The sequence below is a fragment of the Pteropus medius genome, unplaced genomic scaffold, assembly GCF_902729225.1.
Source record: "Pteropus medius unplaced genomic scaffold, Ma_sr-lr_union100, whole genome shotgun sequence".
In the NCBI taxonomy this organism is placed as follows: Eukaryota; Metazoa; Chordata; class Mammalia; order Chiroptera; family Pteropodidae; genus Pteropus; species Pteropus medius.
In genome coordinates, this window is record NW_024350319.1 from 4,809,087 (window position 1) to 4,822,257 (window position 13,171).

The window sequence follows — 13,171 nt, forward strand, 5'->3', positions numbered from 1 at the left end:
AAAACCCTTTTCAAATAATATTTCTGAAATCAAATTAATAGAGAATTAAATTTTACCATCTATAGGTAAACATATTGTGATATATCAGAAGCAAGTACAGATGTTTATTTGTATGTGGACCCTGTCTTTGGTTACAAAAATAGCTCTTAAAAATAAATGCTTATTCTTTTACCTAGTTAAATTCATAGATGATCTTGCATAGCATGAATTTGATAGCAAATTCTATTTGGCTTTTTAGGGCAACAGCTCATTGAAAATAAATGAGCATATAGAATCATGCCGAAAGCTTACTTACTTGAAACAATTTAACACATTATGGTCTCTTCAGGATTAAAACTGACATTGTTCAGTGAAGATAAATAATTTTGTGAAAGAGTATACTAGAGAAAAAGAAAATCTCATTATGAAGATCTTGGAATTTGAAAATATTCCCCAGCAATAGTCTCATTTTATGTTACACTTTATTTCATTACTTTTTCCTTTGCTTTTCTTTTAATTTTTCATTCAGCTTGGTGACTCCAGACTATTGACCATTATCTTATATAAAAGAAATATTCTTCAAATTTACTTGTTTATTAATCTAATTTATATATTCTTTGCTTTTAGTCCAAAGCCCTTATCCCTTTACAAACTGAAGCCCATCCAGAAACAAAGCAAAGAGTATTGACTAACTACATGTTTCCCCAGCAACCTCGTGGCGATGAAGGTAAATTATCAGTAGAAATTTCTCCTATACTTATATGATTATGGACAAAAGAGATTAAATTCGTTCTGCTCTCTGGCCAGGAATACTGGCACATGAACCAAGCTATAAAGGTAATTACATGACATACATAAATCATTTGGAGGTTAACTATAAGTGTGCATCTTATCTTCCACACTATAATATTTTAAATAAGATTCTAAAAATATAACTCTTCCTCTTTATATCTTACATAAAAAGAATATTGACTTTTAGGATCAACTTTTTCTCTTGATAGATCTCAAGAGAATCAAATGTTGTAACCAGCTAATTGAAATGAGCTAAGAACAGTCAGGTCTTAAGAAAGGTTCAATGAACTTGTTTATTTCCTGTGTTCCCTAATTTCGTGAACACAATTTAAACATTTAGTCCAGTGATTCCAGCCCTGAAATTATTTCATTGTATCAACTATAAAAAGATGACTTACAAATGATGACTATTCTTTCTTTTTCAAGTTGTTTCCCTAAACAATGCCAGCAACTATGATAGGAATAGTTTTATAAATTCTAAAGCTTTTTTAATAATTAAAACTTCTATCCTATGATCACATTACTCATAACATGTTTAAAGAAGATTTGTCCTTTACCATTTTGAACTCAGTATAGGCTTCTTTGCCCAAACCAGCACAGACTGTCATGCATATTTTCTAGTCTTACAGTCATAGTAATTCTTGGAAGAGTAAACGCACTTTAATCCACCCATGAATTAAATTCACGCAAGCTGCTTGAATGAGACCAACTTTTAAAAGAAATTATTTGCTTATATATTTCTTATCTTTAGGGATAATTATAATAAATGTCTTTAGCCTTTTATTTCCAAATGTAAATGAATCATTTTGAGATAGTTTAGGATATTTTTATCTAAATTTTGACTTAGAGAAATAGGAAAAAGGAAGAATGTTTTCATATGTATTTTTCAGACTTTAATAAAATTGATCTTTTGAATTGATGAAAGAAAAGCCACCATGTTTACATATGTACAAGAAAAGTGTTAAGTAAGAATTATGTTTTATTCATCTACCTTTACTTATATTTATATTTTAATATCTCTAGATTATCAAAATATTTCATTTCGAAAGGATGTATGGGGAAAAATGAAAGTGCCTCATATTCATGATTATTTCTGAGATCCAGTTTCACAGATTAAATTCCTAATTTGTTCTGGGGAGTGAGGTAGATCTAGTTAGATAAGGTATAACATTTAGAAATTAGTCTTGTTTTGTTTTGTTTTGGTATCTTTTGGAAGGGAGAGTTGGTATTAAAAAGTTTTCTTGAACTTTAAGAAACTCACCCTCTGGTATTTCAGGCAGAAGTATAATAAATGAATTTTCAGAATCTCTTGCAACAAACAAGGAAATATATGATAAAGTTTATCTTTGTGGAAATAAGTTAGCTCAAACAAAATACTTTTATTCATAAAGTTTATAAGCAAGTCTTAAAACTCAGCTATAGTTTTCTCATTAGTAAATTGAGGATGACACCATTGTGTGGTTGTGAAGATTAAAAAGATAATATTTTTAAGTGCTTAGTCCAGCTCTCTCTATTATTACTGTCCTATGAACAGCTCATTCTCTACACTGGAAATCCTCCCAATTCCAATAAAAAATTAATGGATACCTAGGAAAGCTGAATTTGAGTTAAGACATTAAAAGACCATGTAATAAATATCAAGAGAATTTTATTCCTTCTTTCCTCTTTTTCCTTCTTTCTTTCTTCCTTGCTCTTTTCATTTCCTTCTTTATTCTTTATTCTCTTTGTTTTTCCTTTTGTTTTTAATTTTTGTATTTGTTTGTAGTACCTATCATCGTTTTTTTTGCATGAGATACTAAGCTCAATTAATAACATTTTATGTTAAAAAAGAAAAAAAGCAATAATACTTTGAAATCTAACTGTAGATTTCCAGTCAGATAGTGACAGCTTTAATCCTACACTGTGGGAAGAGCAGAGACAACAACGCATGACTGTTGCCTTTGAATTTGAAGAAAAAAAGGAAGATGACGATAATGCTGGGAAAGTTAAGGTGAACCTTTTAATTTTTGTTCCTTCTTCTTATTATTTTTTCTTGTTCAATGTTATTCAAATGGACTTTGGGACAAATTGAGTGACCTCTGCTAGAGGTCAGATACATCTTTAAGTTTCATGATGGCACGTTTCGTTATTGCAGAAGGGTAATTTTGGAAGCATAGGTGTGCTTCAGAATAAGACTAATACCTCAATTCTGACTGAGCATATTTGATATGCCACCACATCTTACAGAATAACATGAAAGAGATTCAAGGTGAGAGAGTAAAAAAAAAACCCAAACAGACAAATCCGGGTGATGGGCTTTACCTGGGCATCATTTTACATCTTTGAAACACCGACATGGTTTTCTTTTAATCACTGAGCAAGAAAACATGCAGACTGTATGAGGCCAAAATACACATTTATAGAAGATCCAACAGATTAATATACTGCATTTGCATCAAAATCTCTGAAAGATTTTATATTCCTGGGATATTTGAGAAGAATGTATGAGCTTTCTTAAATGTGAGGATGAGTTTTAAAGGAGGTGAGTACCTAATAGCAAATGATGTTCCTTAGGGAAAATAACTTCAATTTTTTAACACCAAAGCATATTTTAAAAAATCTTTTATTGGAACGAATCTAAGTAACAAGGTTGAATTTTAAAATCTATATTTTTTCATTATTTAAATTTGAAATATCAGAATTGATATAGATTTTATCAATATCAAGTTTCATGTTATCATTATAGCAACATCTTGAATCTCTCATTAATTTTTATGGTATTATTTGTGCACTTTTTCCATCATGGGTACTAACAGCTCTCACTCTTAGTAACTAATTAGCTAAGTGATTCTATATGCATCTATTAATAGATCTAGATTGTGCGATGTATTCTTGTCTGTCCTCTCACTCTCACATTTTCTAAATATTTTTCTAAAAACAACACACTCCAGAACTTTACTAGAATTAGATAGTAAGGTGATAGACCAGGCCTATCTCAGGCCTATATCATTGTGGAGAACCCAAAATGGATTCCCAAATCAAAATGATAATTCTGTTAAAGATTTGGGTTAAAAAAAAAATGTTTCTGGATGGTTTGTTAGTGCTGTCTAATAACCAAAGAGACATTTTTTATTGTGAATTCCTAGAAAAAATAATGCTAAACTAAAAATAAAGACCTTTAGAACATTTCAGTTTTGTTTTGTTTTTTTTAAGAATTTCATAAGTTAAATCCAGAACCTATGGATGATGCATTCTATACTGGACCTCTGATTAATTTTTTTCTCCATCAAATGTCAAAAACCACATACTTCTTCCTAAAAATCTGTATCCAAAGTATGCAAGAGGAAAAGAGTGTATTTAACATAGTCTTGCATATGTGTCAATGAAAACATAAAATATAGTAAATTCAAACAATTATTTAGAAGCCCTGTTTGTGTGTTATGTAATCAGGTTTGCTTATAATCAGAGTAGGTTCATTATACTTTAGAGTGCATTTTTCTCTCTGTTTATTTATATTTGGTTTATTTATATATTGGTGAAACCCATGTGTTTCCTTAATCTCAAACTACTCGGCTTTGACTAATTTGAATATTTCCAATGCCATTGGCTATTGGACAAATTAGAACACAAACAAACTTCTAAATAAATCATCATGGAAATATGATGAAAGAAATATATTAAAAATATTTAAATTAATAATGTTTCTGGTTCATTACATGTACATTAGATTTAGCACCATTTTGCCTTTAATTTGCATAAAATTTAAAAAGGAACCAGTGACCTATGCCATCAACTTCCAAATGAACTAGAGTATAATGCCCTACTTATATTGTATATAGTGTAGTATGAATGCTGCATTGTGTGAAGAAATTGTGACACTTTAGCTTCATATGATATTGGTACTATTTTACTACATAGAGTTAAAACTAATTTTCTGATGGTTGTTTTAAATGCATTACCCAGAATGAAAAAAATATATATTAAGAGTAGAAAAATGATAAAGTGAAAGTATTGCTACAGCGCTCCTCTTTCTCCCAGAAAATGGAGATTCCTTCTCCCACAGGATCACTCCTGCCAAGCCCCCTGGGAAAGGGGCCAGCGTGGGATTACTCTCCAACCTGCCAGACTGTCTGGCGATTGCTGCACACCATGGGCCAGGTGTGATCAGCAGATCCAAGATATGCCTGTCCCCCAGAATGACCCACAGCTGGCATGGGGTTGTATAAGTGGCCTCCAGCAAGAAAGGAGCATGTGCACTCCATTGCCAGTTGCAGCACAATCCACCACTCTTCCCTCTCTAAGTGGCAGACAGGTAGGCCTAGGTGTTTGGGGTAGGAGAACCTCCCATGTAGAGGCACTCTTAGAACAGTGGTTTATGGGCTATGTTCTGCATGATTTGGGGTAAGAAATGCTGATCATATAGAAACCCTCCAATTACCAGTGTTTGTACCAAATTTAACTTTTTTGTTCATTGACCTTGGCAATAGGGTGGGGAGAACTGAGTCAGGGGGGAGGGAATATCGATACGAGGTGCCTAATGGTGGGATATCTGGCATGGTTTTGGAGTTGGGTGCTTCATTTTTGTTTATGTTTTTATTTTTAAGTTTTTTTCTTTGAAGTGTGGGAATACCAATAGTCAAGCAGAATGTTGATGACACTATTGATAAAATCTAAATTGTCCCCACACATACACACATTTTTTTAAAAAATATCAATTCTGAGAGAGATTAAATAACTAAACTGGATTCTTAAAATAGCATGAGATTTGAATTGAGATATGCTGAGAGTAAACTTTGAGCACAAAGAGCATGACATCTGTTGAAAAGTATCAATTTCTCTTTCATTTGAAGGCACAAATGATGAGAATTCCTGTAAGAGAAGATTGGTTTGGGAGTTGTGGCAAATAGGGCTTTCTTATCCCTGAGAGTTGGGTGTTTAAGAGTTTAATGGGGAAAAAAATTCTTAATGAGATGTGAAAGAATATTGGATTTTTTGTAAACTTTACCATCCACATGTAATGGACTAGATTCTTATTCTGTCTTATATTTTTTCTGCAATATAAGGCAAGCTGAGAATGCATTTTCCTAACTAAAACTACTACTAGTTTCCTTGGTATGTAAAATGTTCTAATTAATTCCTAGAATAAGATATTTAACAATCAATAATCAAAGCATTAATTATTATTTCTCTTACTGGAATTTACAACCAAATCAAATGAGAATTTAATCATTATATAAGAAATGTGTGAATTCAAGATATCACTTCTAAACACCCTAGCTATTAACATTAATTCTTTCTTCATTGCTAAATTTTTGGGAGTCTCCAACATCTTGCAGCTGCTATTTGCATTTACTGCACTTTATTTAGATCTGAGATATATAGAATGTTGTGAAACATTTCTATTTTCCAAAATTAAAATAAAATAACATTTCAGTAAAGATCTTGCATTTTAATAAAATGTATATGTAAAATGAGCAAATACTTTATGGTGAGTGATATATACAACATTTTGGTAAGAATGTAATTGACATTTTTTTCCCCACCTATGTGTATAATTGATGAATTTACATATATTTTCATCCCATATTAGACTAAGGGAATATTTCTAGCTTATACATTTAGAAATATAAAGAAACTGCTTTTGTATTTGGGCATTACTGAGAGATTAATACATTGTGTTTATGATCATATTTATTCATTTCTGAAGTACTGTACACATGAGGTGAAAAGTAGGAAGGGAAAACAATCTGTTGAAAAGATAAAATATACTTTTACAGAGTTTACAAACATAGCAGAATTATAAAATATATAGTTTTGTTTAAAAAGCAATTATAAAACATTGTGTTAGCTTTATGCTTTAAAAAATTAAAATTATCTTGTTAGTTAGCTCAATAAAATTTGCATTTTAGACTTACAGTATTTTTTCCTCAAGATTGTACAAATATGTGCTGCACCTATACCAGAGAACAGCTCTTAACCAAGTAACCTTTGTATAGCATAAGCTTTGGAGTTAATGACTTGAATTTAAATTTGAATGTTGCTGCCTACTAGTTGTATGACCTTGGGCAAGTAATGTAAGCTGTCTGAGCCCCTGGGTTTTTTTTTCCATAAAATGGAAACAGATGCTATAATGGGTTGTGAAATTTAAATGATATTTAATTATAATTGATTGTAAATTATGAATTAATGTTATTAATCATTATTATTTATATTTAAATATGTTATAAATAATAAGTATTATTTATAAATAATATGTTATAAAAAATATGTTATAAATAATAAGTATTATTTATTACATAAATAACTAATAATAAATTAAATATCCCTATAAAACATTTTGCACAGTATCCGGCACATGACAAATACTGATTAAATGGTAGTCATTGCTGCATACAATCTAAAAAAAATTTCAGGACAGTTGTAGGTATTGGTGGTTAGGCATATATATAGTCAAATCTAAATCGCCATGGAACCCAGATTTTAAAATACATAAGTAGAATATGATATTAGAAATAGTATCTAATCTTTGCATAGGACTTATACATTTTCATAGGACTATCATATTTATTATTTTATTCTAGCTCTAGATTAACCCAAGCATGTGGGAGAGATGTTAGCATTCTCATTTTCTATGAGTAGAAATTGGTAAGTAGTCGGGGTAAACCTGTGGCTTAAATTTAGGTCTTATGAGTTCAAGTCCAGTAAATTCTGCTGATAGATTAGTAAATGGGAAGCAAATGGCTTATTGTCTTGGTGGAACGAATCTAAATTTTATGAGACCTGAAGCTTCCACAGTTTGCAAAGGGGTCTCTTTAAAGAAAATAATATAAAATAACCATGTAAGTACATAAGTAAGGCCCCTCACAAGGCTTTGAAAAGAACCCGTGCAAGCCCTAAACTTAAGCTTTACTAGCTTCCTGGTAAATTCACTTCTGTTTAAAAATTTTCACAGAGATAAAATACCCAAACATATTCTGGTGATGTGACCAAAATAACACATTATTTATTATAAAATAATCAGAAAATATTGGTACCATGTTAAAAAATAGTCATCTAACTGCATCAGATGGGATATAGCATCTACAAAAAATAGATTACATTATTCAATGAAGTATTTAATTCAATTAAGGAAGAACATGTCACATTTTTTGACTTTGATTCAATTTAGAAGTATAATTTTAGCACTGAGGATATTTTAAGGTATGTAGAACCTTAATTGAATCCCTTACTTGAAAATTATTTTTCATTCATATACCACTGGTTATTAAAAATTAAAATATGTTTTTAATTGTTGTAATAGTCATACCATTCTATAATTTACATTTTTTTTTAATGTAGTGCTTGGCTTTTAACCCTTTAATATCAAGTATTTTTAAACAAGTTCACATCTCAATGGACTTTGTCTAGCATGGATATCATTCTTTTTATGTTTATTTAGGAATCCATTATAAATCAAGTACCCTGAGATATATTTGTATTATAAGCTAATAATTTACACTTCCTTTGGTAAAGTCTAACTTTTTCTTGAGTTATATTTTTGTAGACTTATTCCTGTATATTATTAATTTTGTCCTTATTTATTTAGAAATATAAAAGATTAAATTACATTTAAACAATACTTATACCAGCAAAATTATTTGGTTTTTTATCAGCTTTCCAAAAATTTATTGGAAAAATAATTTTATATTTTTAGTACTGAAAGGAATATTAGAAATCATCCAGGGAAATTCAATTCCAGTATTTGATAAGGAAAAGAAGCCACAAGAAAGACAAAATACTATGATAACAAAGTTGGTGGATTTGCTAAAACTTCAGATGAGCAAAAGTGTTTGAATTCATATTTGTAGTCCTCAGATCTATACCACCATCATAGTTTCTTACATGTCATGCATTGCATGAGTGGTGGAGTGGGTGTGCACCTTTCCCTCTTCCTTTTTTTCCTCTCTCATTCCCACTCTTCTTCCACCTTCTCCTCCCCAACTCACACACACACACACACTTTCCACAGACACATACTCACCACAATCACATAAACCATTCCATTTGGAAAGTTGGTTCTACTCAGATGCAAAAAGGCATGATTTTTGGAACAAGCCTGGCCAAATAAATCTGCCCCTTATTTTTCTGCCCACTCCCCTTTAATAAGCATTAAACAATTTGCATTCTATTTCATTTAAGTATATTATAAGTACTCTGATGGTGAGATATTCTATATGGAATGTCTCATATTTTCTCTCTCTAAATTAAATGGGAAAATAATCATATATATATATATATACACACATATATATGTGTGTATATATATATATATATACATATATGACTTTAGGGAATATATATATATATATATATATATTCCCTAAAGTCATATTTGATATACCAAAAATGAACTCAAGAATGAAAGTAAATATCTGGATAAATATAAGCCAAAATTTACATGCTTTCCTACAATATCTTAGAAAATGTTCTCAATTTTTTATTTGTTTATCGTATGACATTACCTATAAAGCATGTTACTTTATTAGAGTAAAAACAAATATAAAAGCCACCTTGATGCACATTGTCTTAAATATTAACAAGAATTAACTACCCTATTTTTTGATGTGACATGCTAGTTAACGTAGACCTGATGCATATTTGGGTAGCAGATATTGTCACCTCCCCATTTTTTTAATACATGATAACTCTCTCCACTTGTAAATCTTTGAGGTCTCCTCTATCACCTGCATTGTTACTCAAAAGATATTTTTAACATCTTTGAAATAATTAAATAATAAATTTATAAATAATTAAGATATGGAAGGGAACAGCCTCTAAAGTATAAAAGCAGCTGATAGTAACGATTAAATTTTTCGGAGATTCCCAGTCACTTACATGTTCGATGTACTGCTATTGCAACCATTTGGGAGTAGTTCTCAAAGATAGGATATAATCCAAAAATTGTTTTTAATCTGGAAGGGTGGGCAGAGGGAGATGAAGTCCCACGAGGCAGAATGAGAGAGGAACACTATGTGTTCTACTCTACAGAACAGTTTCTCAGCCCGCTCAACACTCACTATACTGCATTTGGTTATACTACTACACATAAAATGGAGTAGTTTTGTGAACATGCTTGCTGAAGGTATTTTTATGTTAAATTTCTTTTTATAAACTTCTAGGTTGAAATAAACCTAAAACGATATCCAACTCCTTACCCAGAGGATTTAAAGAATATGGTAAAATCTGTTCAAAATCTGGTGGGTAAGCCAAGCCATGGAGTACGTGTTGAGAATTCAAATCCAACTGCTAACACGGAGCAAACTGTGAAAGAAAAATATGAACACAAGTGGCCTGTAGCCCCAAAGGAGATTACAGTGGAGGTATTTCAAGGTTATTGGTAATTGCCAGTGTGGTTTGGATTTTTTGGAATTACTAAATGATATGGTTTTTTTTTTAACTGAATAGATCTTACTTGAAAAGTATATTATATTTCCTAAAATATAAATGAATCTATCTACTCTTTCAAACTATGAGAGTTGCATTTCATAAACCACAGATAAATGATACCCTCCTGGCCTAAAATCATTAATACAGTTCCAAAAGTTTCAATACACAGAAGGAATAATTTGCTCACCAGCTTAGCCTGGCCAGTAAGTGCATTATATCATTTTCATGATATCCTTTTGGCTACCCCAAACTTTTGTTGTATAGGTCATTAGAAAAGACTAAATGAAGATTTTTTTATTTAGCAAATCTCAGTAAAATTTCTGACCAGATTTAGAGCCAATTTTTTTTAAATGTTTTCATGTTGGGTTATAGCCATTATAGGAAACACTACTATAAACAACAAAAAAAAGAGAGATGACTTTAAAATTTAGCTTTTTGGACACTAGTTGTGTGACTCTTAATTCTGATATTTTAGAATGAATTAGACATTCATTTTTATAACTTTGATCTGAAAAGAATTCAACTACATTTATGTCACCTCTGTACTATCTCATCAACTTTTCAGATAATTTGGTTACACCTTTTTATCTTCATTAGAAACATAATTGGTACGAATATATCTAGAAGTTACTATACCTGCTTCTCCAAAATACAGATTTGTAAAACTCCTTTACTAATCTGCATTTCAGAGTATCGATTTGTTGTGCTGATTAAACACGAACTGTATATTTAGCACTGTGCTAAACACTGTGAGAGAGAAAATATATAAAATGTGTGCATAGTCCCAAAATGATTTAGAGCCCAGCTAGGTAAATCTAACAAAGATGAAATAATTAGAGAATAGGTTATATAAAATATGATCATATGGCTGGTTGTGTGATGGACAATATAATACTCTAAGAAACTGGAGAGATAAGCAATCATTGCCAATCAGTTAAAAAGTTATGTGAATCAGTTTAAGGTTGAATTACTTATTAATAATCAGGTAATTATTTTAAAGTCAAAAAGAGAGGAAGGCATCCCAGGCAAAAGGAAAATCTTGAGTGAAAATAAGCATGGTGTACACATCTGCCAGCGGAAATACCAGCCTGCCCTGGAAGAGAGGCATACAGCTAGATATCTAAGGAAGGAAATTTAGTAAATATTCATTTTTAATGCTTTGTTTCTTTTGTTTATGAAATGAATATGACTTACTTTTTCCTTTCCAAAATACTACAGATATACTATAGTAGATCAAAAACCTTTCTTTTATTTCTCAGCTACTGCAATAATATAAAAAGGCTTAAACCAACACTGAGCAGGTACACACTGAAAACATATACACTTTATATTTAAATCTCATGTAACCACAATTTAACATCAAAATAACTATGAGGTCATGATAATCCATAAACTGAGTAATTTTGCTACAAATAAGGAATCCTAAAATTACTTAATACAGGGATGGGATAGGTATGGCTTTGGGCATGAATGTCATAATAACTCTAGTAGAAGAAATATATCTTAAAGTTGTCCCACAAGCACTTCAACTTTAGTAAATCCAAAATTAAATTTAATGTTTCTTTCTCTAACTTGCTTCTGCTCCTGTATTCCTGATCTTGATCTTAGCTGGCACCATTATCTGCTAGTTCACTCAAGCTAGAAATTTGGGAGGTATCCTGATTCTTCTCTTCTCTCTCTTGACTCCTTGCCCCTTCCAAACAATCACCAAAGGCTATACATTTTTATCTAAGTGTATCTCTTCTATCTTCTAAAGCCTTCAATTGGGTCTTGTATTATTGTAAAAACTGTCAACATCTTGGCTCACCTTGTCCCCATCTCCTTCCTTGCTTTGCTAGCCATCTTTCTTAAATACAAATCTAATTTGCCCTCCTTAAAAACATTGCAGTGGCTTCTTATTGCCTGCCTAAGCCTCCTAATTAGCTAGAATAGCCAAACTAAATAGGGCTAAGATTGAAGCTCACCCTTCAGTTTTATATTTATTTCTGTGATTCACTCTACCTTTTCTTAGTTTTCTTCTTCTACTGAAATTTTTCTGGTAATTTCAATATATTTTCTAAAATTGAGATTCTGGATTTTCTATCTCAACTTTTAGCCCTCCAAGAACAAGGAGAAACTGTTTCTTTCTCTATCATCTTCTCTTCTCAAATTACTACACCCAAACTAAGGAGTCACACTCTGTATTTTCAACTTCCAAATATAATAAATACAGATAACCAAGTGTCTACTTGATCAGTGTATTTTAAGCATTTTTGTCACATGTTTTACCCTTGTATGTCATTTTTGAGTCATTATTTAGTTCACACTGTCAAGATTATTGAAGAGGGTTTCATACACTGCATAACATATTTATCCATCTGGTTAAATATAGAAAACAAAGAAAAAACAAAGAATAGAAATAGAACCAGAAGCAGAAAACAGGAAGAAAAAAAAAAGTAGATTACAAATGCAGCAGAGAAATAGGGAAAAGATAAATCAACATGTATTGATAACTTTCTATTTGCCAACCCTATGCCAAGAGTTTTAACATGTTACTCTAAACAGAGAATACAGCTGGTCTTGCCATACGAACTAGGAGGATAGGGAGATATGAAGATTCCCCCTGCTCCCATTTTCTATTATACATGCTTTGTGGAGTTTGGTTTTGCTTTTTATCCAGTGTCTTAGTCCATTCAGACTACTACAATAGAATGCCATAAACTGGCTGGCTTGCAAACAGAACGTATTTATTTCTCAGTACTGAGGAAGTCCAAGATCAAGACATGAGCAGTTAGTGTCCTGTTATAGCCCAGTTCATAGATGGCCATCTTCTCTCTGTGACCTCACATGGTAGAAGGGGCTAGGGAGCAATCTGGGGCCCCTTTTATAAGGATACCAATCTTATTCATGAGGGTCCTGCCCTTACGACCTAATCACCTGCCAAAACCCCACCTCCAAATATTATCACATAGGTTTGAACATATTCTGAGGGGACACAAACATTCAGTCTAGAGCA

General features: G+C 31.4%; 1 protein-coding gene across 1 annotated transcript in view; it reads left to right on the forward strand.

The window, feature by feature from the left end:
* LRRC7 (leucine rich repeat containing 7) overlaps positions 1-13,171 on the forward strand; it is a 1,130,220-nt gene that overhangs the window by 1,044,050 nt on the left and 72,999 nt on the right. The window contains exons 23-26 of the mRNA XM_039838554.1: positions 607-706; positions 2,637-2,761; positions 4,814-5,062; positions 9,909-10,109. Coding sequence (XP_039694488.1) covers positions 607-706; positions 2,637-2,761; positions 4,814-5,062; positions 9,909-10,109 — 675 coding nt within the window. The remainder of the gene's footprint in view (positions 1-606; positions 707-2,636; positions 2,762-4,813; positions 5,063-9,908; positions 10,110-13,171) is intronic.